At 53.8% G+C, this 26390-nt stretch overlaps 1 protein-coding gene across 2 annotated transcripts in view; it reads left to right on the forward strand.

Moving 5' to 3' along the window:
• LOC116943368 (cytoplasmic dynein 1 heavy chain 1-like) overlaps positions 1–26390 on the forward strand; it is a 159602-nt gene that overhangs the window by 55574 nt on the left and 77638 nt on the right. For both annotated transcript variants that reach the window (XM_032956208.2, XM_076067597.1), the window contains exons 34-50: positions 2654–2813; positions 4502–4745; positions 5469–5652; positions 6714–6926; positions 8054–8292; positions 9276–9432; positions 10190–10417; positions 10972–11202; positions 13702–13842; positions 14503–14571; positions 15341–15505; positions 16623–16829; positions 17378–17499; positions 19171–19336; positions 20115–20278; positions 22137–22266; positions 25820–25953. In XM_032956208.2, the coding sequence (XP_032812099.2) occupies positions 2654–2813; positions 4502–4745; positions 5469–5652; positions 6714–6926; positions 8054–8292; positions 9276–9432; positions 10190–10417; positions 10972–11202; positions 13702–13842; positions 14503–14571; positions 15341–15505; positions 16623–16829; positions 17378–17499; positions 19171–19336; positions 20115–20278; positions 22137–22266; positions 25820–25953 (2954 nt within the window). The remainder of the gene's footprint in view (positions 1–2653; positions 2814–4501; positions 4746–5468; positions 5653–6713; positions 6927–8053; positions 8293–9275; positions 9433–10189; positions 10418–10971; positions 11203–13701; positions 13843–14502; positions 14572–15340; positions 15506–16622; positions 16830–17377; positions 17500–19170; positions 19337–20114; positions 20279–22136; positions 22267–25819; positions 25954–26390) is intronic.

Consider the following 26390-nt stretch of genomic DNA (forward strand, 5'->3'; position numbering starts at 1 on the left):
GAGAGTAAAAAGGAGAGAGAAAGAGTGAGAGTAAAAAAGAGAGAGAGAGAGTGAGAGTAAAAAAGAGAGAAGAGTGAGAGTAAAAAAAGAGAGAAAGAGTGAGAGTAAAAAAGAGAGAAAAAGTGAGAGTAAAAAAGAGAGAGAAAGTGAGAGTAAAAAAGAGAGAGAAAAGAGTGAGAGTAAAAAAAGAGAGAGAAAGAGTGAGAGTAAAAAAAGAGAGAAGAGTGAGAGTAAAAAGAGAGAAAGAGTGAGAGTAAAAAGAGAGAAGAGTGAGAGTAAAAGAGAGAGTGAGATGAGAGAGTGAGAGTAAAAAGAGAGAAAGTGAGAGTAAAAAGAGAGAAGATAAAAGAGAGAAGAGTGAGAGTAAAAAGAGAGAGAAGGAGAAGAGTGAGAGTAAAAGAGAAAGAGTGAGAGTAAAAAGAGAGAGAAAGAGTGAGAGTAAAAAAGAGAGAAGAGTGAGAGTAAAAAAGAGAGAAGAGTGAGAGTAAAAGAGAGAAAGAGTGAGAGTAAAAAGAGAGAGAAAGAGTGAGAGTAAAAGAGAGAGAAAGAGTGAGAGTAAAAAGAGAGAAGAGTGAGAGTAAAAAGAGAGAAGAGTGAGAGTAAAAAGAGAGAGAAAAGTGAGAGTAAAAAGAGAGAGAAAGAGTGAGAGTAAAAAAGAGAGAGAAAGGAGAGTTAAAAAGAGAGAAAGAGTGAGAGTAAAAAAGAGAGAGAAAGAGTGAGAGTAAAAAAGAGAGAAAGTGAGAGTAAAAAGAGAGAGAAGAGTGAGAGTAAAAGAGAGAAAGAGTGAGAGTAAAAAGAGAGAAGAGTGAGAGTAAAAAAGAGAGAGAAGAGTGAGAGTAAAGCCCCCCCCTCTCTCCCGCTATCTCTACCCCCCTCTCTCTCCCTCTATCTCTACCCCCCCTCTCTCCCTCTATCTCTACCCCCCTCTCTCCCTCTATCTCTACCCCCCCTCTCTCTATCTCTACCCCCCCTCTCTCTCTCCCGCTATCTCTACCCCCCCTCTCTCTCTCCCGCTATCTCTACCCCCCTCTCTCTCCCGCTATCTCTACCCCCCCTCTCTCCCCCTCTCTCTACCCCCCCCTCTCTCCCGCTATCTCTACCCCCTCTCTCTCCCCCTATCTCTACTCTCTCTCCCTCTATCTCTACCCCCCCTCTATTTCTACCCCCTCTCTCTCCCTCTATCTCTCTACCCCCCCCCCCCCCTCTCTCCCTCTATCTCTACCCCCCCCTCTCTCTTCCTCTATCTCTACCCTCCTCTCTCTCCCTCTATCTCTACCCCCCTCTCTCTCCCTCTATCTCTACCCCCCTCTCTCTCCCCCTATCTCTACCCCCCCTCTATCTCTACCCCCCTCTCTCTCCCTCTATCTCTACCCCCCTCTCTCTCCTTCTATCTCTACCCCCCTCTCTCTCCCTCTATCTCTACCCCCCTCTCTCTCTCCCGCTATCTCTACCCCCCTCTCTCTCCCTCTATCTCTACCCCCCCCCCCTCTCTATCTCTACCCCCCTCTCTCTCCCTCTATCTCTACCCCCCTCTCTCTCCCTCCATCTCTACCCCCCTCTCTCTCCCTATCTCTACCCCCCCCCCTCTCTCTCCCTCTATCTCTACCCCCCCCTCTCCCTCTATCTCTACCCCCCTCTCTCTCCCTCTATCTCTACCCCCCTCTCTCTCCCTCTATCTCTACCCCCCCCCCCTCTCTCCTTCTATCTCTCTATCTCTACCCCTCCCTCTCTCCCCCTATCTCTACCCCTCCCCTCTCTCCCCCTATCTCTACCCCCTTCTCCATTGTCTAACACGCTTGGACTGCGCCTCTCGCCATCAGCCCCACCTCTATCTCGCGCTTTACTCCGACATTACCACTGGCTGCCTCGCCCATGCTGTTGACGCCGCACGGTTTTCCTTCGTGCTGCCTCGCAACTCTCTCGTCCCCCACCCGCTCACTTTGGAAGCCCTTAGAAGCAGTTGCATTTGTAGGCTTGCACCCTCTTTTTGATGAAGACCGCTTGTGTTGCGATCGAAACATCGTGGGTTTTTTGCTTTTATTTTAATTTTTTTTCTATCTACTTGACTTTACTGAAAGAACCAAGAATATGAATTCCTGCAGTCACGAAAGTTTTTAGTCAAAATTGTCTCGCCATCTGTTTCTCTCTTAAAATAAATGAATGAAAAACTTAATGCAGGGCTCTCCTCAAAAAGAATCCTTCGACTCAGTGTGGCTCTCCTGGATAAATAAGTGATGATGAATCATAAATTTTTAGTTCTGGAAATCTATAACAAAGTCAATCTGGCTGTCGCCTGATGAGGCTGGTTGTAATTACCGGTGAAACGTCACAGTACTCGAATTGTAAATGTTGTGGGTTTACTCTACAACACACCGGTGTGCTGAACTAGTAACTAATTGTCACGTTTTGTTTACGTGACAAACCCTCCTAATTAGCTGTGTCGGGTGGTGGCGGGGTTTAACGACACATTTCTATTCACGCCATCTACTCCAAAAAGAACCTCTGGATAATACTGGTCGCGAAAGCCTACTACATATTAAACATGTGTTAAAAATCCATCTGGAGAAATGCGATGATGAATGTTATTCCTTACTATGATCATTCTTACTATCGCATTGCATTGTGTCTGTGCGCGCGTGCGTGCCCTGCGCAGGCGATGGGCCGCATCTTCGTGGGGCTGTGCCAGGTGGGCGCGTGGGGCTGCTTCGACGAGTTCAACCGCCTGGAGGAGCGCATGCTGTCGGCCGTGTCGCAGCAGGTGCAGTGCATCCAGGAGGCGCTGCGCGAGCACGCCAACCCCTGCCGCCTGCGCGGTCAGTCTCCGCCACCGCGGCCACAACAACCACCAAATCACAGTCACAACAACCAAATCACAGCCACAACAACCACTGCAACAACCACAAAATCACAGCCACCACAACCGAATCACAGCCACAACAACCAAATCACAGCCACAACAACCACAGCCACAACAACCAAATCACAGCCACAACAACCAAATCACAGCCACAACAACCACTGCAACAAGCACCAAATCACAGCCACAACAACCAAATCACAGCCACAACAACCAAATCACAGCCACAACAACCACTGCAACAACCACCAAATCACAGCCACAACAACCAAATCACAGCCACAACAACCACTGCAACAACCAAATCACAGCCACAACAACCACAGCAACAACCAAATCACAGCAAAAACAACCAAATCACAGCCACAACAACCACTGCAACAACCACCAAATCACAGCCACAACAACCACAGCAACAACCACCAAATCACAGCCACAACAACCACAGCAACAACCAAATCACAGCAAAAACAACCAAATCACAGCCACAACAACCACTGCAACAACCACCAAATCACAGCCACAACAACCAAATCACAGCGACAACAACCACAGCAACAACCACCAAATCACAGCCACAACAACCACTGCAACAACCACCAAATCACAGCCACAACAACCACAGCAACAATCACCAAATCACAGCCACAACAACCATATCACAGCCACAACAACCAAATCACAGCCACAACAACCACTGTAACAACCACCAAATCACAGCCACAACAACCACAGCAACAACCACCAAATCACAGCCACAAAAGCCACAGCAAAAACCACAGCGACAACAACCACAGCAACAACAACCAAATCACAGCCATAACAACCACTGCAACAACCACCAAATCACAACAACAACAACCACAGCAACAACCACCAAATCACAGCCACAACCACCAAATCACAGCTACAACAACCACAGCAACAACCACCAAATCACAGCCACAACAACCAAATCACAGCCACAACAACCACTGCAACAACCGCCAAATCACAGCGACAACAACCACAGCAACAACAACCAAATCACAGCCACAACAACCACAGCAACAGCCACCAAATCACAGCCACAACAACCAAATCACAGCCACAACAACCACTGCAACAATCATCAAATCACAGCCACAACAACCACAGCAACAACCAAATCACAGCCACAACAACCACAGCAACAACCAAATCACAGCCACAACAACCACAGCGACAACCAAATCACAGCCACAACAACCACAGCAACAACCACAAAATCACAGCTACAACAACCACAGCCACAACAACCACAGCCACAAAAGCCACAGCAAAAACCACAGCGATAACAACCACAGCAACAACAACCAAATCACAGCCACAACAACCACTGCAACAACCACCAAATCACAACAACAACAACCACAGCAACAACCACCAAATCACAGCCCCAACAACCAAATCACAGCCACAACAACCACTGCAACAACCACCAAATCACAGCCACATTAACCACTCGCATAGCAACAACCACAGCCTATGGTGACGGTCATGACGACGACGATGATGACGATTATGACGACGACGATGACGACAGTGATGATGATCATGATGATCACGATGATGACGGTGATGACGATGACGTCGCTGTTGCCGTTGCTCCCCCACTCGGAGCAGAGTCGCCGCCCATCACGTGCGAGCTGCTGGGCAAGCAGGTGAAGGTGAGCGCCGAGATGGCCATCTTCATCACCATGAACCCGGGCTACGCCGGCCGCTCCAACCTCCCCGACAACCTCAAGAAGCTCTTCCGCAGCCTCGCCATGACCAAGCCCGACCGGCAGCTCATCGCGCAGGTCATGCTCTACTCGCAGGGCTTCCGCACGGCAGAGGTGCTCTCCAACAAGATCGTGCCCTTCTTCAAGTGAGCGTCCGCTTCCCCCTGGCCCCGTACGCCTCCTCTCAACAGAACTCCCGGTTCCGGAGGGTGGGAGGGGTGGGGGTGGGGTGGGAGGGGTGGGGTGGGTGGGGGTGGGTGGGGTGTGTGGGGTGGGTGGGGGTAGCGGTCCACCTCCCCTAACCTCTTTCTCTCTCTCTGTCCGGACCTTTGCTGTTGTCAATCACGAGCTTGCCCGGTCTTCGCTCCACGGACAGCTCTGGTGTACGACATCCCGGCGTGTACTGAACTCGTGTAGGGAGCGGCGTCTAAGCCTTGGCACTCGCTTCACGGCGAACTGCGTGCTGAGAAAAAATTGAGATATCTTTCGGGAGCCGCGGTTTGACCACCCCTGTATCAGTTACGAGTGATACAAGATTGAAATCTATCGTAAGCCTCATGACTTGTCACTCATGACCTGCATTGATGATGATGACAATTATTATGCTGCTGCTTCTGATGATGACGACGATAATTATGATGATAATGCTGATGACACCGTTCTTGCCACTGATAACGATGATGACGTCGCTGACAATGCCACAGGCGGCACTACTGCTGCCGATGTTGATACTGACGATGACGACAACGATAATGGTGATACCAATGCTGTGGATGCTGACACCGATTCTGCTACCGATAACAACGGCGACTGCGATGGCGGTGGCGGTGGCGATGACGATGTCGGTGGCGGCGGCGCTCCCCCCACAGGCTGTGCGACGAGCAGCTCTCCTCGCAGAGCCACTACGACTTCGGGCTGCGCGCCCTCAAGAGCGTCCTCGTCAGCGCCGGCAACGTGAAGCGCGAGCGCATCCAGCGCATCAAGCGCGATAAGGTGGAGCGCGGCGAGGAGGTGGACGAGGGCCAGATCGCCGAGAACCTCCCCGAGCAGGAGGTGACGCGCGCCCGCCCATCGCACCCTGGAGGGGTGGAGTAAGGGGGGGCTATGCCAGCCAGCGAGGGGGGGCCCCCTCCGCCATCCCCGCCCCCTCTAGGCCCACTTCATGCCTAAGGCCCAGGTTGGGACTGACTAAATCTAGGCCAAGGCTTGGAGTGTATGTAGTTTTTTGTCCTTCCACCCCACACCGCTGATTAGCGTGGTTGATGACGTACCGTGCGAAAGAAGTTCTACATGCGTACAACATACATACAACATACATGCGCCTGAGTATTTAGGGTACAGCTCATTTTGGTCAGGGTCGCTTCCAACTGGGCGTTTACGTCGCAGCTATTTGATGGATTTGGCCATAGTCTCCACCTTCTGGCAATATTCTTCTCGCAAGGACAGGCCCTTTCAATGGCCCAAAGACCAGCCAACGAAGATGAGTGGGACCTCCGTTACGAGTGTGCTAACTTAATGTGGAAGGTCTCTCGCGTGCAAACGCTGAGAATCCCACCCTTGGCCAGAACTGATGAGGTAAGACTGAGATTGGACCGACTACACCAAGGCTGTACGAGACCGGCTAAGCCAAGGCTGCAAGGGAATTATGGAGCCAAAACTGAGATTGACCAAGTGTTGGCGAAAGCTTGGACCGATTAAGTAAATTATAAGAATGGACTGGCAAGGCCAAATATAAGGATGGGATAGGCAATGCCAAGGCTATTGCTACAAATGTAGGCTGAGAGTGAAATTTATTAGGCCCAGACCAAGGATGAGACTACACTAGGCCGAGGTTGAACATTACTCAAGCTGATAAAGGTTCTGACCCCCAATGGTTGTTATGACAACAGCTGGAACAACACTCATCTCTCACTGTATCCACACGTCATCATCCACCATCACCCACCGCCACCATCAACCACAACCACCAGGGGAGGCCCAGGACTCATTCAGATAATAGCCACTGGTGTTGCCCGTGAGCTGGAATTGAACCCGGATCTCCAGGTTCGTAGCACAGCGCGCTAACCGCTACACTACCCCCCCCCCCCCCCATCACCACCGCCGCCCGCCCGCAGATCCTGATCCAGAGCGTGTGCGAGACAATGGTGCCCAAGCTGGTGGCGGAGGACATCCCGCTGCTCTTCTCGCTGCTGTCCGACGTCTTCCCGGGCGTCCAGTACCACCGCGGCGAGATGGGCGCGCTGCGCGAGGAGCTGCGCAAGGTCTGCGCCGAGATGTACCTCATGTACGGCGACGGCGAGGAGATCGGCAGCATGTGGGTCGAGAAGGTGCGTCGCCCGCGACGACCAGGACATGGGGAAAAGTCGACGTGCCCCCGCGTGTCCCGGGCGTGTCCCACGTGCGAGTTCCTATGCGCGCGGTCTTTACGAGCGGCGGGACGAGACGCCGCCGCGTCCCGCGTAGGCGGCGTCGCGGAGAGACGAGCGTGCGCGGCGTGTGACGTCATCGCCGTGGCCAAAAAGGCCCGTGCGTCAAAGTTGACCTTCATTAACAAGTTGTAGGTAACCCTTAAATCAATTTGCCCGGTTTTGTTCAGGGTGTGCGTTCACTGATAACGTTCAACTTAGAACTTCATTTTGACTGGCTCGTCTTTACGGCCGTTATGGTCACGCCATGTGTCAGACGGACGACGGACGGACAGACGGTCAGAGCTGAGGCATCAAAGTATTCAGCCTTAGGTGACGGGCATTGATGTTCAGAAATAAGTAATATTTTTAAAAACTTTTTTAAAAACATGCTTTAATGAAATGTACCGTACTAGTAATGGAAGAACTCCACAACTCCAGGAAGTGGCCCCGAAGCTTGCCACAACGTAAGGGACCATGGCCAATTACAGCCAACGTCAGTTGAGCGTGGACAATTAGACCCAAGCCGAAACATAACATGTAAAAATAATGTTTAAAAAGATATTTAATTTTTTTATGATAGAATATAGTATTGTCATCAGTATGACATAAGTATACCAAGTTTTCAGTTGAAACCACATTGGGAAGTGGGTTAAAATTTAGTTACAAGATTTGAGGATACAACAACACCGACAACAACGACGACAACCACAACAACAGACAGAGTGAGTTAAATAAAAGCGTGTAAAAATAACAATAACTCACTGCTCTTTGTCCATCCACTTTGCGATGGTGGAGCCTTCCCATACGATATATCATTCGTGGAGGTTGTTTGACCATACTTCTCCACCTAATGCAGATACCACTTGCCTCTGCAGAGCCCTTTATCTACCCGTTGCATGAAATAAAGAACAGTTCTACGAACCAATTAAATAACGTACAAAATAATTCACGTGCAAATAAACACACGAATGGATCAATGAAACATTGTACGAATGCCTTAACTAATGAATGAACGGTCGCTCGTGCATCGCGGGTGTCCACCGCAGGTCCTGCAGCTTTACCAGATCACGCAGATCAACCACGGCCTCATGATGGTGGGGCCCTCGGGCAGCGGCAAGTCGACGGCGTGGCGTGTGCTGCTCAAGGCCCTGGAACGCCTCGAGGGCACCGAGGGCGTGGCCCACATCATCGACCCCAAGGCACTGAGCAAGGACCACCTGTACGGCACGCTGGACCCCAACACTCGCGAGTGGACCGACGGCCTCTTCACCCACATCCTGCGCAAGTGAGCGCCGGGGGGGACGGCACACGCGCGCGTGTGTGTGGGCGTGTGTGAGGGGGCTTGTGAAGGACGCTACTACTGGGCAGTTGGAGGCAGTCGCCCTCCAACAACAACGGAGGACGGAGGAGCGACGCTCACAACAACAAGCGGAGCGCCGGGTGGTGTGTTAGGGCAGCTGTGGAGAGAGTGGAGAGTTTCCCATACCTGGGCAGTGTGCTCATGACGGCTCCGGTTTAACAGCAGAGGTTTCACTCCGAATCAGTCGAGCGGCATTATCTTTTCATCGGTTGCGTAACGCTGTGTGGGAGCTACCTAGTATGTCGCTCCGCACGCAGCTTCAGGTCTGCTCGGCCACAGTCATTTCCTCCCTTCTCTATGCTTGCGAAACGTGGACCCCCCTAATGGAACATCTTCGCTGGTTAGAAACATTTAGGCTGGCCTGCCTACGAATCTATAGTACTGTATTATGCTCAAAGTGGTATCATTGTTGCTCTGTGTGGCATTGTTGCTGCTCCTGTAGCAGGTATGGGCTTAACGTAATGAATCGCACGTATAATTATGAATGGAGTTAACGATGACCATAGATTGGATCCATAGACTCACGTTACTGCACAGTAGGTAACGCCCACCAGTGGAGTAATCAATTCAGGGTACAGGGCATCTATTCAGATTCAGATGGACGCCGTACAGGGATTAAGCAGCGAGGTGCTCTGTAACGTGGGGTCAATTGGTGAGCATCTGGTCATAATTACAGAACACTTTGAAATGAAGTTGCCGTTCCACAAGCCTCTGGTGTCCCTCGGTGGTGGAGTCACTCGATCCTCAAGTGGAGGGCAGAACACAACGCAGAGTTTTCACTCGTCTGTTGTTGTCATCTTTATTAACGACCACGGGAGGAGAGGGATAGGGCGAGCCGGTTAGACTCGGCGCGGCGTCGCCGCTGTATCCGCCGCCGCTCGCGTGAACCCGGCGTCGCCCCCGTGCAGGATCATCGACAACGTGCGCGGGGAACTGCACAAGCGGCAGTGGATCGTGTTCGACGGCGACGTGGACCCCGAGTGGGTGGAGAACCTCAACTCCGTGCTGGACGACAACAAGCTGCTCACGCTGCCCAACGGGGAGCGCCTCAGCCTGCCGCCCAACGTGAGCTCACGGGCGCCCACACACACGCACACGCCCACGCACACGCCCACACACACGCGCACACACACGCGCGCGCATTACTATACAACCATTGCTGATTTATCCAGGAAAGCCACACTTAGTCCACGGAATATTTGTCACAGGCTGTCCTGCCACGGTGGCTAGGAGATGTTAACTCCCTCGCCGGGCATGGGTTCGATCCCGGCCCTGACAATGCCTGCTGTGTATTTGGAGTTTGTGTGTTTCTCTCCCCATTGTTGCGTGGATTTTTCTCCGAGTTCTCTGGTTTTTCCTGACACGCTTTTTGGGTTTTCCGTACTAATTTCGAGTGTTTGGTTGCTGTAAATGTCCACACGGTAATCCGCTTCATTGAGCCATCATTTGGGGCCAGGTCACTATACAGCTCAGTGGGCCTTACCTGGTATGATAAAAATGGTAATATTAGTGATTTGCAGGTGTTTCCTGCTGATTAATGAGTTGTTCATGATACACGTGGGAGGAAACCGGAGCACCTGGAGAAAACCCACGCGCGCAAGGGGCGGGGGCCAACGCTCGATCCCCGTACAGATGTAAGTAGATGGAGATTAGTCACGCTCGCTGTACGGCCACGGGAAGGGAATTTTCACGCGACACCTGCGCGGTGACCCACCAACCCTCTCGCCGCTGCCTCCACAGCGCCGGGGTAGAGGCAGCAGCCGGGCACGGCGAGGCCGCCGCCTCCCGCCCACGTGCGTAACGCGACGGGCGCTGCCCGCAGGTGCGCGTGATGTTCGAGGTGCAGGACCTGCGCTACGCGACGCTGGCGACGGTGTCGCGCTGCGGCATGGTGTGGTTCAGCGAGGACGTGCTCGGCACCGACATGGTGTTCGGCCACTTCCTCGCGCGCCTGCGCAGCATCTCCCTGGACGAGGCCGAGGAGGAGGCGCAGCGGCGCCGCACGGGGGCGCAGGACCGCGACGACGAGGCGCTGTCGCCCATGCTGCAGGTGGCGCGCCGGGGGGGGGGGTGGCGCGCGGGGGTGACGCGTGGGGGTGACGACGCGTGGGGGTGGCGCGTGGGGGTGACGCATGGGGGTGACACTCGGGGGTGACACTCGGGGGTGACGCGGGGGTGGCGCGTGGGGGTGACGCGTGGGGGTAACACTCGGGGGTGACACTCGGGGGTGACACTCGGGGGTGACACTCGGGGGTGACGCGCGGGGGGGGTGACGCGTGGGGGTGACGCGTGGGGGTGACGCGTGGGGGTGACACTCAGGGGTGACGCGTGGGGGTGACGCTCAGATGTGATGCGCTGGAGTAACGTGCGGGGGCGGCGCGCAGAGAAACACGTGGGGGGGCAACGCATGGGGCTGGCACACACAGGGTGGCATGCACCGACACAACACTCTGGCCCCGTCTCAAGGCCCTGTCTCCAACGCTGCCGCTCGCACGCACGGTGACGCACCGACGCAGCGCCGTGGCCGCGTGACCTGTCCCCCAACTCCGTGCGTTGCGACCGGCCTCTTCCCCCCCCCCCTCCCCGTGCCCTCGGCGGCACCAGATCCAGCACGACGTGGCGGCGGTGCTGCAGCCGTACTTCACCTCGGGGGGCCTCGTGACGAAGGCGCTGGAGCACGCATCACGCCTCGAGCACATCATGGAGTTCACGCGGCTGCGCTGCCTCGGCTCGCTCTTCTCCATGCTGCACCAGGCGTGCCGCAACGTGGCGCTCTACAACGCCAACCACCCCGACTTCCCCATGCCCGCCGACATGCTGGAGCACTACACGCAGGTGAGGAGACGCGCCCACTCGCCGGCCACTCGCCGGCCACTCGCCGGCCACTCGCCGGCCACTCGCCGGCCACTCGCCGGCCACTCGCCCGCCACTCGCCGGCCACTCGCCGGCCACTCGCCGGCCACTCGCCGGCCACTCGCCCGCCACTCGCCGGCCACTCGCCGGCCACTCGCCGGCCACTCGCCCGCCACTCGCCGGCCACTCGCCGGCCACTCGCCGGCCACTCGCCCGCCACTCGCCGGCCACTCGCCGGCCACTCGCCGGCCACTCGCCGCCCACTCGCCGGCCACTCGCCGGCCACTCGCCGGCCACTCGCCGGCCACTCGCCCGCCACTCGCCGGCCACTCGCCGGCCACTCGCCGGCCACTCGCCGGCCACTCGCCCGCCACTCGCCGGCCACTCGCCCGCCACTCGCCGGCCACTCGCCGGCCACTCGCCGGCCACTCGCCCGCCACTCGCCGGCCACTCGCCGGCCACTCGCCGGCCACTCGCCCGCCACTCGCCGGCCACTCGCCGGCCACTCGCCGGCCACTCGCCGGCCACTCGCCGGCCACTCGCCGGCCACTCGCCGCCCACTCGCCGGCCACTCGCCCGCCACTCGCCGGCCACTCGCCGGCCACTCGCCGGCCACTCGCCGGCCACTCCCCGGCCACTCGCCGGCCACTCGCCGGCCACTCGCCGGCCACTCGCCGGCCACTCGCCGGCCACTCGCCGGCCACTCGCCCGCCACTCGCCGGCCACTCGCCGGCCACTCGCCGGCCACTCGCCGGCCACTCGCCCGCCACTCGCCGGCCACTCGCCGGCCACTCGCCGGCCACTCGCCCGCCACTCGCCGGCCACTCGCCGGCCACTCGCCGGCCACTCGCCGGCCACTCGCCGGCCACTCGCCGGCCACTCGCCGGCCACTCGCCGGCCACTCGCCCGCCACTCGCCGGCCACTCGCCGGCCACTCGCCGGCCACTCGCCGGCCACTCCCCGGCCACTCGCCGGCCACTCGCCGGCCACTCGCCGGCCACTCGCCGGCCACTCGCCGGCCACTCGCCCGCCACTCGCCGGCCACTCGCCGGCCACTCGCCGGCCACTCCCCGGCCACTCGCCGCCCACTCGCCGGCCACTCGCCGGCCACTCGCCGGCCACTCGCCCGCCACTCGCCGGCCACTCGCCGGCCACTCGCCGGCCACTCGCCGGCCACTCGCCGGCCACTCGCCGGCCACTCGCCCGCCACTCGCCGGCCACTCGCCGGCCACTCGCCGCCCACTCGCCGGCCACTCGCCGCCCACTCGCCGGCCACTCGCCCGCCCGCCCGCCCGCCCGCCCGCTCGCTCGCGAACTCACCCACTCAACGACTCACTCAACATTGGCACGTGGTTGTGACTGTTGCACCAGCATTGAACAAACGTTCCACGTTTTCTGGGCACACAAATAATCTGATTGGTTGTTCCCGTGGGATCTTCCTTCCTCTGCACCTCCGATTGGCACGGATGGCTACATACGATGCAAAAGAAGTTCATCATACATACATACATGACACCTATTTAAGAAGCCGGGTCAGATCACACAGTTAGTCTGACTTCCTGGATCCTTGTCCTGACGATGCGTGGGGCAGTTGCAAGCGAAACGTCGCGAATCTGACTGCTAAATTTGGTGAGGTTTGTTGTTAAACTTACCGGTGAACTGAAATAATAATAACACTTGTAAACAAATGAATTTGTTTGGCTGTGTCGGGTTGTGGAAGGGAGAGTATCACGTCACAAATTAAATAATGTGGCCTAACCCAAAAATCTATTACGTATCAAAATATTGGCCGCACAAAACCTCCATGTTAAGTGAACTTCCTAATCTCCCGCTCGTTCACTCACTCGCTCATCCATTCTCATTAACACTCGCCCGCTAGTTGGCTCATTTACTGACGCGCCTGCTTGCTCACTGAAAGAAAATACTCCCTGACTCACTCATGCACCCACGCTCTCATTCAATCACTCGCTGGGCTAGCGAACTGTGCCGGGAACCTGTGACCCGAGTTTGATTCCTGGCCATGGCTAACATCGGTGGTGAGTGATTTCTGAACCGGTTCTTGGCTTACTCGAGAATTACTCAAACCTAAATCGGTAGCTGATGCGGTGTGGAAACACAAGGCACTGGGGAGGCAGAGGCAGTCGGCCGTGGTTCCGGGTCACCGTACCCCCTTGTGCACCGTGGCGGTCTTCGTAACTGCTCGCTAATAGCACCTGCTCCAACAGTCTGTTAAAGGTCATCCGCGGGATCTTTGTCGTTGTATTTGTATACACGAAACTCGGCCGCCCAAGTTCGATTCCCGTTCACGGCCAACATCAGCGACGAATGTCCGAACCAGCTCTGGGGGGCCTCCCCTAGGTCGACCTGGTGCGGCACACAAACGTCAGCCTTTTCAGGTGCTCCAAAACAGCACTTGCCCCAACAGTCTGCTAAGGCTACACAGGAGGGGGGGACCTTTGTGTGTGTTTGTGCGTGCCGCAGCGGTACCTGGTGTACGCCGTGCTCTGGTCGTTCTCGGGGGACGGGCGACTCAAGATGCGCTCGGAGCTGGGCGAGTACATCCGGCGCGTCACCACCATCCCGCTGCCCACCGCGCCCAGCCTGCCTATCATCGACTTCGAGGTGCCCGCACACCCCCACTCTCTCCTCCACTCTAGTCTACAGCGATGGTTATGGCAGGGCCCTCTAGTCTATAGCAGTGGTCATACGCTGAGGCTGATGGAGCCGACACCGCTATACAAACGAGACGGCAGAGCCGAGACAAAAACGACCGTTCCTGGAATCGAACTGTGACCCCGAGGAGTCCTGACATTCCGTCAACCCGTCAGGGCTGGGGGGTTGGGGGTGGGGGCACACTTGTCACTGCACTTGCCCCTCAATCACACCTGCAGTGGCGACAGTGTGGTTGCGATCGTGAAAGTAATATGATCCTTTATTTTAATTAACGAAGAATCAAACTCCCGCCACGCATTCTGGGACACGTGGGTCTGGATCCCTTTGGGTTGTGTCGTGCTCTCAAGCTGCTGTGCGCGTCTACGGTTCGATTCCCGCTCACGACCTATAACAGTGGCGAATATCGGCATTGGTCCTGAGCCTCCCCTAGGTCGACTCAGCTTTCAATAACTACCTGGTGCGGTGTATAACTATCAGCACCGGGGAGACCACCCACCCCCGTCGTGTGCCTCCGTGGCGAACTTCTTTGGTGCTCCTCGCTCGCAGTACTTGCCCCCGGCAAATCCGTGGAGGCTACGCGGGGGCTCTTTGTCTTTGCATCCCTCCCAGGTGTCCATCACGGGCGAGTGGGTGCCCTGGCAGGCCAAGGTCCCCCAGATCGAGGTGGAAACGCACAAGGTAACGCGGTCGGCGGCTACGCGCGACGGCTCGTGGAGAAGTTGGTTGAGGGGAGGGTGGGTGAGGAAACGTTCAGTTGAAGTGCACCACCACTTTTAATCGATGAGCGGGCTTCGTTGTCACAGGTCGGCGCTTTTTACAGCTGCTTGCAGCGTCGTTGCTCCGGCGCTCGTGCCGTTTTGTGGTCACGCCTGGAGAACATCCCGGGAACAACAATCGCAACCGCAGCCACATGCACGACTCTCGCCGCGGTTGCGGTTTACCTCTGCTTTGTGGACGTGGCTGTATCTGTATCGGTGGCTGTGGTTTGTAGATGTGTCTGTGTCTAAACCTTTTTATTTGCGGTTATGTCTGCGTCTGTAGTAGCATAGTGATAGATCACGCCTGTGCTGCCGCACTGCGGAGGCAAGGGTTGGTGGATCACCCCACGAATGCGTGGTGCCGTTACCATGGCTCGCCAGGAGAAGGCGGTCACAGCAAATGTGGACCCCGCCTGTTCCATCTCTACGGGATAGGGCGTTGCCCCCTCGCATGCGTGCTCACTACTTGGATGAAAGCATCCCAATATATCGGGGACCGCAGGGCAATTATTGGCTGCCGCTGCCTTCCCGCCCGTGCCGTCTCCTCTCCGCGACGGCGAGCGGATACTGCGCGGCAGCGGCGGCGCGTTAACAATTTTCACGATTGCTGTTCATCGTGCATTGTGGTTACGTCCGTGTCGATGACTGCGCTCGTGGTAACGTCCGCGTCCGCGGTCGCGGCCGCGTAGGTGGCCGCCCCCGACGTGGTGGTGCCCACGCTGGACACGGTGCGCCACGAGGCGCTGCTCTACACGTGGCTCGCCGAGCACAAGCCGCTCGTGCTGTGCGGCCCGCCCGGCTCCGGCAAGACCATGACGCTGTTCAGCGCGCTGCGGGCGCTGCCAGACATGGAGGTGCGTGTGGAGCGGTGGTGCAGCGGTTAACGCTACGCTGCGCTACGAACCCGGCCGCCCGAGTTCGGTATCCCGCTCACGGCCACCACCGGTGACGATTATCTGAACGTGGTCGTGGGCCTCGCCAAGGTCGACTCGGCCTCAAATGAGGACCTGGTGTGGTGTGTAAACATCGCCACTGGGGAGGCAAATGCGGTCAGGCGGGCGTAGGACTGGCCACCCACCCTCTCGTATGCCCTGCCGGCCTTCAAAGGTGCTCGCTAACAGCACTTGCCCCAACAGTCTGTTAAGGCTATATGGGGGATCTTTGACTTTGTTTCGTGTGTGCGTGTGGGCGTTTCCTTAGCCGTGGCCGTTTCTCCCATGAAGGGACGCAAGTGATTCGACAATGCCACGGTGTCGGGATGTTAACTCCCTTGCCGGGTATGCAGGAAGTCGTGGGTTCGAACCAGACCCTGACGCCTGCTGTATATTTGGAGTTTGCGTGCCTCTCTCCCCATCGCCGCGTGGCTTTTTCTCTGGGCCCTCTGGTTTTTTCCCTCCACATTTAGAATCAACATCACGCATTTAGAGTATTTGGCTGCTATACATTTCCATGTGATAAGCCACTTCGTTGAGCTATCATTTGTGGCCCAGGTTGCTTCTGACAAAGAGCTAAACAGCTCAGTGAGCTTTACCTGGTAAATAAAAATAGCTGTGAACGGCGTCTTCACCTCCAGGATGTTCACGTGCCCCTCCACGCCGCAAATGTGGAGGAGAGTAGCTCCTGGCTCGCCACGCTGCACTGAGAAGTGGTGGCGGTGGTGGCCATGGTGGCGGTGGGCAGAGGGGGCCCCTCTCCTGCATGGGGGGGGAGGGGGGGGGCAAGGCGGCGCTGTCGGTTTTCAGTCCTCAGAAAAGAATGGAGAGAAGGTGGCGCGTCATTTGAGAGCTCCACGCGTGAGAGTTGTTGTTTCGTGTTCAAGTCGGTTACATGCTAAACCCAGGGGTGGCGTACATATGAGCTTGGCAGCCCTAGACCCATCACCTCGCGTCCACATTGAACAAAATAAGCCGACACGCTTCTCAGAGGAGCTGTCCCGCGACGACCTCCTGACCCCCCCCCCCCACCCCGCAGGTGGTCGGCCTGAACTTCTCGAGCGCCACCACCCCGGAGCTGCTGCTCAAGACGTTCGACCACTACTGCGAGTACCGGCGCACGCCCAACGGCGTCGTGCTGGCGCCCGTGCAGCTCAGCAAGTGGCTGGTGCTCTTCTGCGACGAGATCAACCTGCCGGACATGGACAAGTACGGCACGCAGCGCGTCATCTCCTTCATCCGCCAGGTGAGCGCCGGAGGTGGGGGGGGGGGGGGCGGAACGCCGCGGGCAGTGGGAGGCGTGTGGGCAGGGGGGCGGTGTCACGTTCTGTTCACGTGACAAACCGCGGCAATGAGATGTTAACTACCTCGCCTGGTATACAGGAGGTCGTGGGTTCGAATCCCAACCCTCACGCCTGTATATTTGGAGTTTGCATGTTTCTTTCCTCGTGGTCGCGTGGATTTTTTTCTCCGGGACCTCTGGTTCTTCCCTCCACATTTAGAAACATGCGTTTAGAGTATTTGGCTGCTATACATTTCCACGTGGTAAGCCTCTTCGTTGGGCTATCATTTGTGACCAAGTCGATTCTGTTAAAGGAGCTACACAGCTTAGTGGGCCTTACCTGGTAAAATAAAGCAACATTTTTTAGTTTAGAGTTTTTAACTGGCTGTGTCGAGTGGAGGTTGGTGTACGAAACATTTACATTTGCGCGATCTAACCCAAAAATAAAAACCCTATCGTGAGTCTGTTAAAGGTTGCACGGGGGGGATCTTTGCTCTCCTTGTGTGACGTAGATGGTGGAGCACGGCGGCTTCTACCGCACGGCCGACCAGACGTGGGTTCGTCTGGAGCGGATCCAGTTTGTGGGGGCCTGCAACCCGCCCACGGACCCTGGCCGCAAGCCGCTCTCACACAGGTGAAGGGGCAACCGCTGACCCACGGCTTCCATTCATGTGCAGGGGGGGATCCCCTTCATGCTATTTCAAAACATGCATTTGATTTTATTAATTATTTGCTAACTGCTATAAATTTCAACGTGATAAGCCACTTTGTAGAGCTATGATTTGGAGCCATATCATGGGACCTTTTTCACCTTTTGGCGTTCTCTGGTCTGACACTGGTGAGACAGACACGGCCATGAAGAAGGCTGTCTCTGGTGTAGACCAATCAGTTTCAAGGACAATGCCCAGATATTATCAGAGCCATGAAGAAGGCTGTCTCTGGTGTAGACCAATCAGTTTCAAGGACAATGCCCAGATATTATCAGAGCCATGAAGAAGGCTGTCTCTGGTGTAGACCAATCAGTTTAAAGGACAATGCCCAGATATTATCAGAGCCGTGTTTTTGTTTGCATGCTCACCACAAAAGGGTTATATTTGTTTTTTTTTACATCTTAACACCTCCTGTTTTATTGCCAGAGAGGGTAAAAACAATTCATATTTTTCATACATTTGTGGCCAGGTCGCTTTGGAAAAATAAGTTTATAGCTCGGTGGGCTTTGCCTGGTAAGATAAAACATTGTTTAGTTTTATTTGGATATTTTCTAAAGTGATTTGTTTACCTTTCCTACCCTGTGCACTCCTGTCGTGTTTTTGTGTTGTTGTTGTTGTAACGTTTAGACCCGCCCCTGCTGGACATCTGTGAAAAATAACTTTATAGCTTTTCGGATTCTTCCAGTATGAACAAATATTCGAATTCTGAGGTGTAGGGGCCATCGATACAATCAGCCAAACAAGCAGTGATGGTGACCTTAATGGGCGTAGCGGTGATGGTCATCGCGTTGATAATGGCCTGTGACCTGATAACCCAGAATGCTCCCAATCCTATCAGGTCTCGGAAGAAGCAAAGCAGGGTTGAGCCTGGATAGCGCTTGGATGGGTGACCACCGTTCGTATCAAATGGCCGCTCTAGGCCACTGCATGGCTGAGTTGTTAGTGCAGCAATACCCATTGTTCTACTCTACGTCTGTGCTCCCTCATCCATGCTTCCCGACCTTCGCACACGCACACAGACCAGTGCGGTGAAGTATGGTCGACTAACCCCCACAACCTGTACACGGTGGGGATGCCCTCATCTAGCAGCAGATTTACACAAAGGGCAGCGGAGCTACGGGTGTGTGCAGCGGTGATGATCACGGTGACGATGACGACGAAGATACTGATATGAATGATAATGACTTGATGGAGACAAGGATATCAGTGACATTGATAACATACCAGTTAACTCATACGTTTTACCCGTAATCTTGTCCAGGGAAATTGAGTTTTCAGGTCCATACGACGTACAGTTGTTTCAATACGGGCAATTTTTTGGTCTCTTTGTTTGTGTGTCTCCCTTGTGATGGGACTTTGTAGGATGAATGTTGAGATGTACAGTATAAGGGCACGGCGTGACCAATAAGGTCTGAATTTGTCTGTAATAAGGTAGGCAATGATAAGGGGTTGACAGGTTTGTGTTAACGAATGATGATGATGATTACGAAAATGACAGTGATGACGATAGCAATGCCGACGCTGATGCCGACCCCCTCTCGTCGCCACCTTCCCCTCGCCCCCCCCCCCCCCCCCCCCCCCACGATCCCCGACAGATTCATGCGCCACGTCCCCGTCGTGTACGTGGACTACCCGGGCCCCGCGTCGCTCACGCAGATCTACAGCACCTTCAACCGCGCGCTGCTGCGCCTCATCCCCACGCTGCGCACCTACGCCGAGCCACTCACCGCCGCCATGGTGGAGTTCTACACCATGTCGCAGGTGGGCGCGGCGCCGGGGCGATCTTCCTTGCGGCACGAGCTTCAATGTAGCACTGGGCATTTGCACTTACAGTAGATCATCGATTATCCGGCGACTTCGGGGGGCGGGAAGGGGGCACCGGATTTTAAGCAAATAATTATTTCAAATAGCTTATTTTTGCACATTATTGTATAACATTGTGTTTTTAGGAGTTGTGTGTATGTTTTTTTGGTGTTTTAAATTAGTTTACTGTATAAAATTGGCATCAACATACTGAAAGATAAAAATAAATATCCTATTGTAAAACGTTTCTGTATTTAATGTACCGTACTTGCTATCCCAATTTGGGGTGATGTACGTATTACGCTCTTGTTCCAACACAACCATGTTCTTGACCTTGGCCAGACTGATGCAGCCTTTAGACCGGTGCTCCGGTGAACACCAAATTACACAACGCAATTTTCAGCGGATCGCACTCTGTATATTTTCTATATTTATTACTGTAGTTATTAGTCATGGGAAATGTATATACGTGCAATATTTTAATTGTTTAAGTTGTACGTAGTGTATAATGTACCATATATAATATTTTACACTGACTCAAGCGAGCAGTTTCGCTGGATTGGCCCGGAACCGGCGGATAATGTTGGAAGCCAGATAATCGCACGCCAGACAATCGATTAACCATATATAGGTTTTAGTTCAACATACATACATTTAATTTTAGCCGTCCCACCACCCACGACCTGCACCCCACGATGTGCGACCCCTAACCCTCCACGCCCCGTGCCCCCCACAGGAGCACTTCACGCAGGACATGCAGCCACACTACATCTACTCACCGCGTGAGATGACGCGCTGGGTGCGCGGCATCCTGGAGGCCGTGCGGCCGCTCGAGAGCCTGCCTGTCGAGGGCCTCGTGCGCATGTGGGCCCATGAGGCCCTCCGCCTCTTCCAGGACCGGTCAGTGAGGGCCCGCAGGGGTGCAGGGGCCGGGCGTAGAGGCCGGGCGTAGGGGCCGTGCAGAGAGGTAGCGGTATAGGTCGGGGTAGCGGTAGGGGTCAGGGTGGCGGTAGGGGTCAGGGTAGCGGTAGGGGTCAGAGTAACGCTAGAGGTCGGGGTAGCGGTAGGGGTCAGGATAGCGGTAGGGGTCAGGATAGCGGTAGGGGTCAGGATAACGGTAGGGGTCGGGGTAGCGGTAGGGTCAGGGTAACGGTAGAGGCGGGGTCGCGGTAGGGGTCAGGATAGCGGTAGGGGTCAGGGTAGCGGTAGGGTCAGGGTAACGGCAGGCGCAGGGGTAGCGGTAGAGAGAGTGAAGTTACAGTGAAGTCGGGGTTGTGGTAGGTGTTTATGTGGAGTTGAAAGTTAGGGTTAGAGTAGGGGTCAGGGTTAAGGTCAGAGTTACAGTTTGGTTTAGAATTGTGATTGTGTTGTATTTGAGATAGGGTCATGGTTACGGTTGGTGTTCGGGTTTGGGTTAAATTTGGTTTTTATTTTGGTCACGTTTAGGGGTTAGCAAGATTTCAAGATCTGCTTGCTTCACTCTCTAAATAAAAATGTATTCGTATACTATACATATTTTCCATAATAGAGATTTTTAGGGTTAGATCGCGTAAATATATAAATCTGTCGTTAATATCCGCCACCACCCGACACAGCCAACTAGTAAGGGTTGTCATTTAGACAGAACACACAACATTTACAATCTTGAGTACGACGTTTCGGGTTTAACGACACATTAATATATTTACACGATCTAACCCAAAAAAACCTCTATTATGGATGATCAGTTTAACACGTAGGCTTTCGCGACCAATATTATTAATAATAAAGGTTTTTGGGTTAGATCGCGTTATTTCGTTTGATATTACCTTTGAATCTCTGCACCTTTTGAGGAACGCCAGTGAAGATATCAATTTCATCCGCTTAATGCGGAGCTTCTCCAACTTTCTGGTTTTAATAAAAGTATCCTGCCTATAGAGGTTAGTCAGTTTAACACTAGGCTTTATTGGTCGTGAAAGCCTACGTGAGAAGCTCCGCATTAAGCGGATGAAATTGATATCTTCACTGGAGTTCCTCAAAGGGTACAGAGATTCAAAGGTAATACCAAACGAAATAACACGATCTAACCCAAAAACCTTTATTATGGATTATGGATGATATTGGTTGCAAAAGCCTATGTGTTAAACTATATATATTTTACGTTTTTTGCTTTGTTAAGTAATACCAACATGGTCTCTTCATTTTAATAAAGTATTAAAGCTTTCGTGACTGCATAAAATTACATTGTTTTTTTCGGTACAGTCAGGTATGTAGAAATACAATAAAATTATATTTTAATTCATTTTAGTTTGGGGTTACAATTGGAGTTGTCATTGGGGTTGTGTTTTTGCTTATGGCCGGGATTATAATTGGATATGGGGTAAGGATAGTGAAAGAGGATTGCGGTGTGATTAGGCCCATGATTAGGGCTTGGCATTTGGGTCGAGTTGAGGTGAGGTACAGCTTTGAATGATAACGTTTATATTTTCTTTTGCAATATTCACGTTCAAAGTCGCGGTGAATCACGTGAGGATGATGCGGCTCTTAATATCCCAGTTTAACGTGCGACGTTGGGCCAACATTTACGTGTCTACTGGGGGGTGTCATGCCCTTGCTTGCTGTGTAACACCACCGGCTTCTCCTGCTCAAGTGAACTTTAATTGAATCCTGTCCCTCCACCTGTCCCTCCACCTGTCCCTCCACCTGTCCCTCCACCTGCCTGTCCACCTGCCTGTCCACCGACCCCCCGTCTCTCGCTCGTCCGCGTGCCCATCCTAAGGCTGGTGGATGAAGAGGAGCGGAGGTGGACAGATGAGAACATCAACATGGTCGCCCTCAAGCACTTCCCCAACATCGACCGCCACAAGGCCCTGGCCCGGCCAATCCTGTTCAGCAACTGGCTCTCCAAGGTGCCCTGAGCCTAACCATAGTGCTAGCCAAACAATAACACAATCCTCAGCCCTACCTCACTTGGCTTTGCAAGATGTCACGTCATGTCACTTTACCTCCCGTCGTGTCACTTTACCTCACGTCGTGTCACTTTACCTCACGTCGTGTCACTTTACCTCACGTCGTGTCACTTTACCTCACGTCGTGTCACTTTACCTCACGTCGTGTCACTTTACCTCACCTGGTGTCACTTTACCTCACGTCATGTCACTTTACCTCACGTCGTGTCACTTTACCTCACGTCGTGTCACTTTACCTCACGTCGTGTCACTTTACCTCACGTCGTGTCACTTTACCTCACGTCGTGTCACTTTACCTCACGTCGTGTCACTTTACCTCACGTCGTGTCACTTTACCTCACGTCGTGTCACTTTACCTCACGTCGTGTCACTTTACCTCACGTCGTGTCACTTTACCTCACGTCGTGTCACTTTACCTCACGTCGTGTCACTTTACCTCACGTCGTGTCACTTTACCTCACGTCGTGTCACTTTACCTCACGTCGTGTCACTTTACCTTAAGTCGTGTCACTTTACCTCACGTCGTGTCACTTTACCTCACGTCGTGTCACTTTACCTCACGTCGTGTCACTTTACCTCACGTCGTGTCACTTTACCTCACCTGGTGTCACTTTACCTCACGTCATGTCACTTTACCTCTCGTCGTGTCACTTTACCTCACGTCGTGTCACTTTACCTCACGTCATGTCACTTTACCTCACGTCGTGTCACTTTACCTCACGTCGTGTCACTTTACCTCACGTCGTGTCACTTTACCTCACGTCGTGTCACTTTACCTCACGTCGTGTCACTTTACCTCACGTCGTGTCACTTTACCTCACCTGGTGTCACTTTACCTCACGTCGTGTCACTTTACCTCACGTCGTGTCACTTTACCTCACGTCGTGTCACTTTACCTCACGTCGTGTCACTTTACCTCACGTAGAGTCACTTTACCTCACCTGGTGTCACTTTACCTCACGTCGTGTCACTTTACCTCACCTGGTGTCACTTTACCTCACGTCGTGTCACTTTACCTCACGTTGTGTCACTTTACCTCACGTCGCGTCACTTTACCTCACGTCGTGTCACTTTACCTCACGTCGTGTCACTTTACCTCACGTTGTGTCACTTTACCTCACGTCGTGTCACTTTACCTCACGTCGTGTCACTTTACCTCACGTCGTGTCACTTTACCTCACCTGGTGTCACTTTACCTCACGTCGTGTCACTTTACCTCACGTTGTGTCACTTTACCTCACGTCGCGTCACTTTACCTCACGTCGTGTCACTTTACCTCACGTCGTGTCACTTTACCTCACGTCGTGTCACTTTACCTCACGTCGTGTCACTTTACCTCACGTCGTGTCACTTTACCTCACGTCGTGTCACTTTACCTCACGTCGTGTCACTTTACCTCACCTGGTGTCACTTTACCTCACGTCGTGTCACTTTACCTCACGTCGTGTCACTTTACCTCACGTCGTGTCACTTTACCTCATGTTGTGTCACTTTACCTCACATCATGTCACTTTACCTCACGTTGTGTCACTTTACCTCACGTCGTGTCACTTTACCTCACGTCGTGTCACTTTACCTCACGTCGTGTCACTTTACCTCACCTGGTGTCACTTTACCTCACGTCGTGTCACTTTACCTCACCTGGTGTCACTTTACCTCACGTCGTGTCACTTTACCTCACGTTGTGTCACTTTACCTCACGTCGTGTCACTTTACCTCACCTGGTGTCACTTTACCTCACGTCGTGTCACTTTACCTCACGTCGTGTCACTTTACCTCACGTCGTGTCACTTTACCTCACGTCGTGTCACTTTACCTCACGTCGTGTCACTTTACCTCACGTCGTGTCACTTTACCTCACGTAGAGTCACTTTACCTCACGTCGTGTCACTTTACCTCACGTCGTGTCACTTTACCTCACGTCATGTCACTTTACCTCACGTCGTGTCACTTTACCTCACGTCGTGTCACTTTACCTCACGTCGTGTCACTTTACCTCACGTCGTGTCACTTTACCTCACGTCGTGTCACTTTACCTCACGTTGTGTCACTTTACCTCACCTGGTGTCACTTTACCTCACGTCGTGTCACTTTACCTCACGTCGTGTCACTTTACCTCACGTCGTGTCACTTTACCTCACGTCGTGTCACTTTACCTCACGTCTTGTCACTTTACCTCACGTCATGTCACTTTACCTCACGTCGTGTCACTTTACCTCACCTGGTGTCACTTTACCTCACGTCGTGTCACTTTACCTCACGTCGTGTCACTTTACCTCACGTCGTGTCACTTTACCTCACGTCATGTCACTTTACCTCACGTCATATCACTTTACCTCACGTCGTGTCACTTTACCTCACGTCGTGTCACTTTACCTCACCTGGTGTCACTTTACCTCACGTCGTGTCACTTTACCTCACGTCGTGTCACTTTACCTCACCTGGTGTCACTTTACCTCACGTCGTGTCACTTTACCTCACGTCGTGTCACTTTACCTCACGTCGTGTCACTTTACCTCACGTCATGTCACTTTACCTCACGTCATATCACTTTACCTCACGTCGTGTCACTTTACCTCACGTCGTGTCACTTTACTTCACGTGGTGTCACTTTACCTCACGTCGTGTCACTTTACCTCACCTGGTGTCACTTTACCTCACGTCGTGTCACTTTACCTCACGTCGTGTCACTTTACCTCACGTCGTGTCACTTTACCTCACGTTGTGTCACTTTACCTCACGTTGTGTCACTTTACCTCACGTCGTGTCACTTTACCTCACGTCGTGTCACTTTACCTCACGTCGTGTCACTTTACCTCACCTGGTGTCACTTTACCTCACGTCGTGTCACTTTACCTCACGTCGTGTCACTTTACCTCACGTCGTGTCACTTTACCTCACGTCATGTCACTTTACCTCACGTCATATCACTTTACCTCACGTCGTGTCACTTTACCTCACGTCGTGTCACTTTACTTCACGTGGTGTCACTTTACCTCACGTCGTGTCACTTTACCTCACCTGGTGTCACTTTACCTCACGTCGTGTCACTTTACCTCACCTGGTGTCACTTTACCTCACGTCGTGTCACTTTACCTCACGTCGTGTCACTTTACCTCACGTCGTGTCACTTTACCTCACCTGGTGTCACTTTACCTCACGTCGTGTCACTTTACCTTACGTCGTGTCACTTTACCTCACGTCGTGTCACTTTACCTCACGTCGTGTCACTTTACCTCACGTCGTGTCACTTTACCTCACGTCGTGTCACTTTACCTCACGTCATGTCACTTTACCTCACGTCGTGTCACTTTACCTCACCTGGTGTCACTTTACCTCACGTCGTGTCACTTTACCTCACCTGGTGTCACTTTACCTCACGTCGTGTCACTTTACCTCACGTCGTGTCACTTTACCTCACGTCGTGTCACTTTACCTCACGTCGTGTCACTTTGCGTCACTTCACATCACGTGGCGTGGCGTCGCCGTGCAGGACTACGTGCCGGTGGAGCAGGAGGAGTTGCGCGAGTACGTCAAGGCGCGCCTCAAGGTCTTCTACGAGGAGGAGCTCGACGTGCCGCTCGTTCTCTTCAACGAGGTGCTCGACCATGTGCTCCGCATCGACAGGTGAAACGCCCACTCGCTCGCTCACTCGGGGGGTCGCCTATCGGTCGGCGGTCGACTGAATATTCGTTGTATCGTTATTCAATGGGTCAGCGAGTCCCGTCGTTCAGTGTGTTGGTTGCCCAGTCACTAGATGGGTGGGTCACTTTGTTGATCTGTTGGTCAGTGGGTCAGCCAGTTAGGGCGCCACGGTGGTGAGATGTTAACACCTCGCCTGGTAAACAGGAGTTCGTGGGTTCGAATCCCAACCCTCACTCCTGCATATTTTGAGTTTGCATGTTCTTTCTCCCTGTGGTCGCGTGGATTTTTCTCCAGGTCCTCCGGTTCTCCCCTCCATATTTGAAATCAATGTCACGCGTTTAAGAGTATTTGGCTACTGCTGTTAATTTCCACGTGACGACAAGCCACTTCGTTGAGCTACCATTTGTGATGGGCAGTTC

The sequence above is a fragment of the Petromyzon marinus genome, chromosome 17, assembly GCF_048934315.1.
Source record: "Petromyzon marinus isolate PM22_M1 ecotype Great Lakes invasive population chromosome 17, UKy_Petmar_22M1.pri1.0, whole genome shotgun sequence".
NCBI classification, from domain to species: Eukaryota; Metazoa; Chordata; class Hyperoartia; order Petromyzontiformes; family Petromyzontidae; genus Petromyzon; species Petromyzon marinus.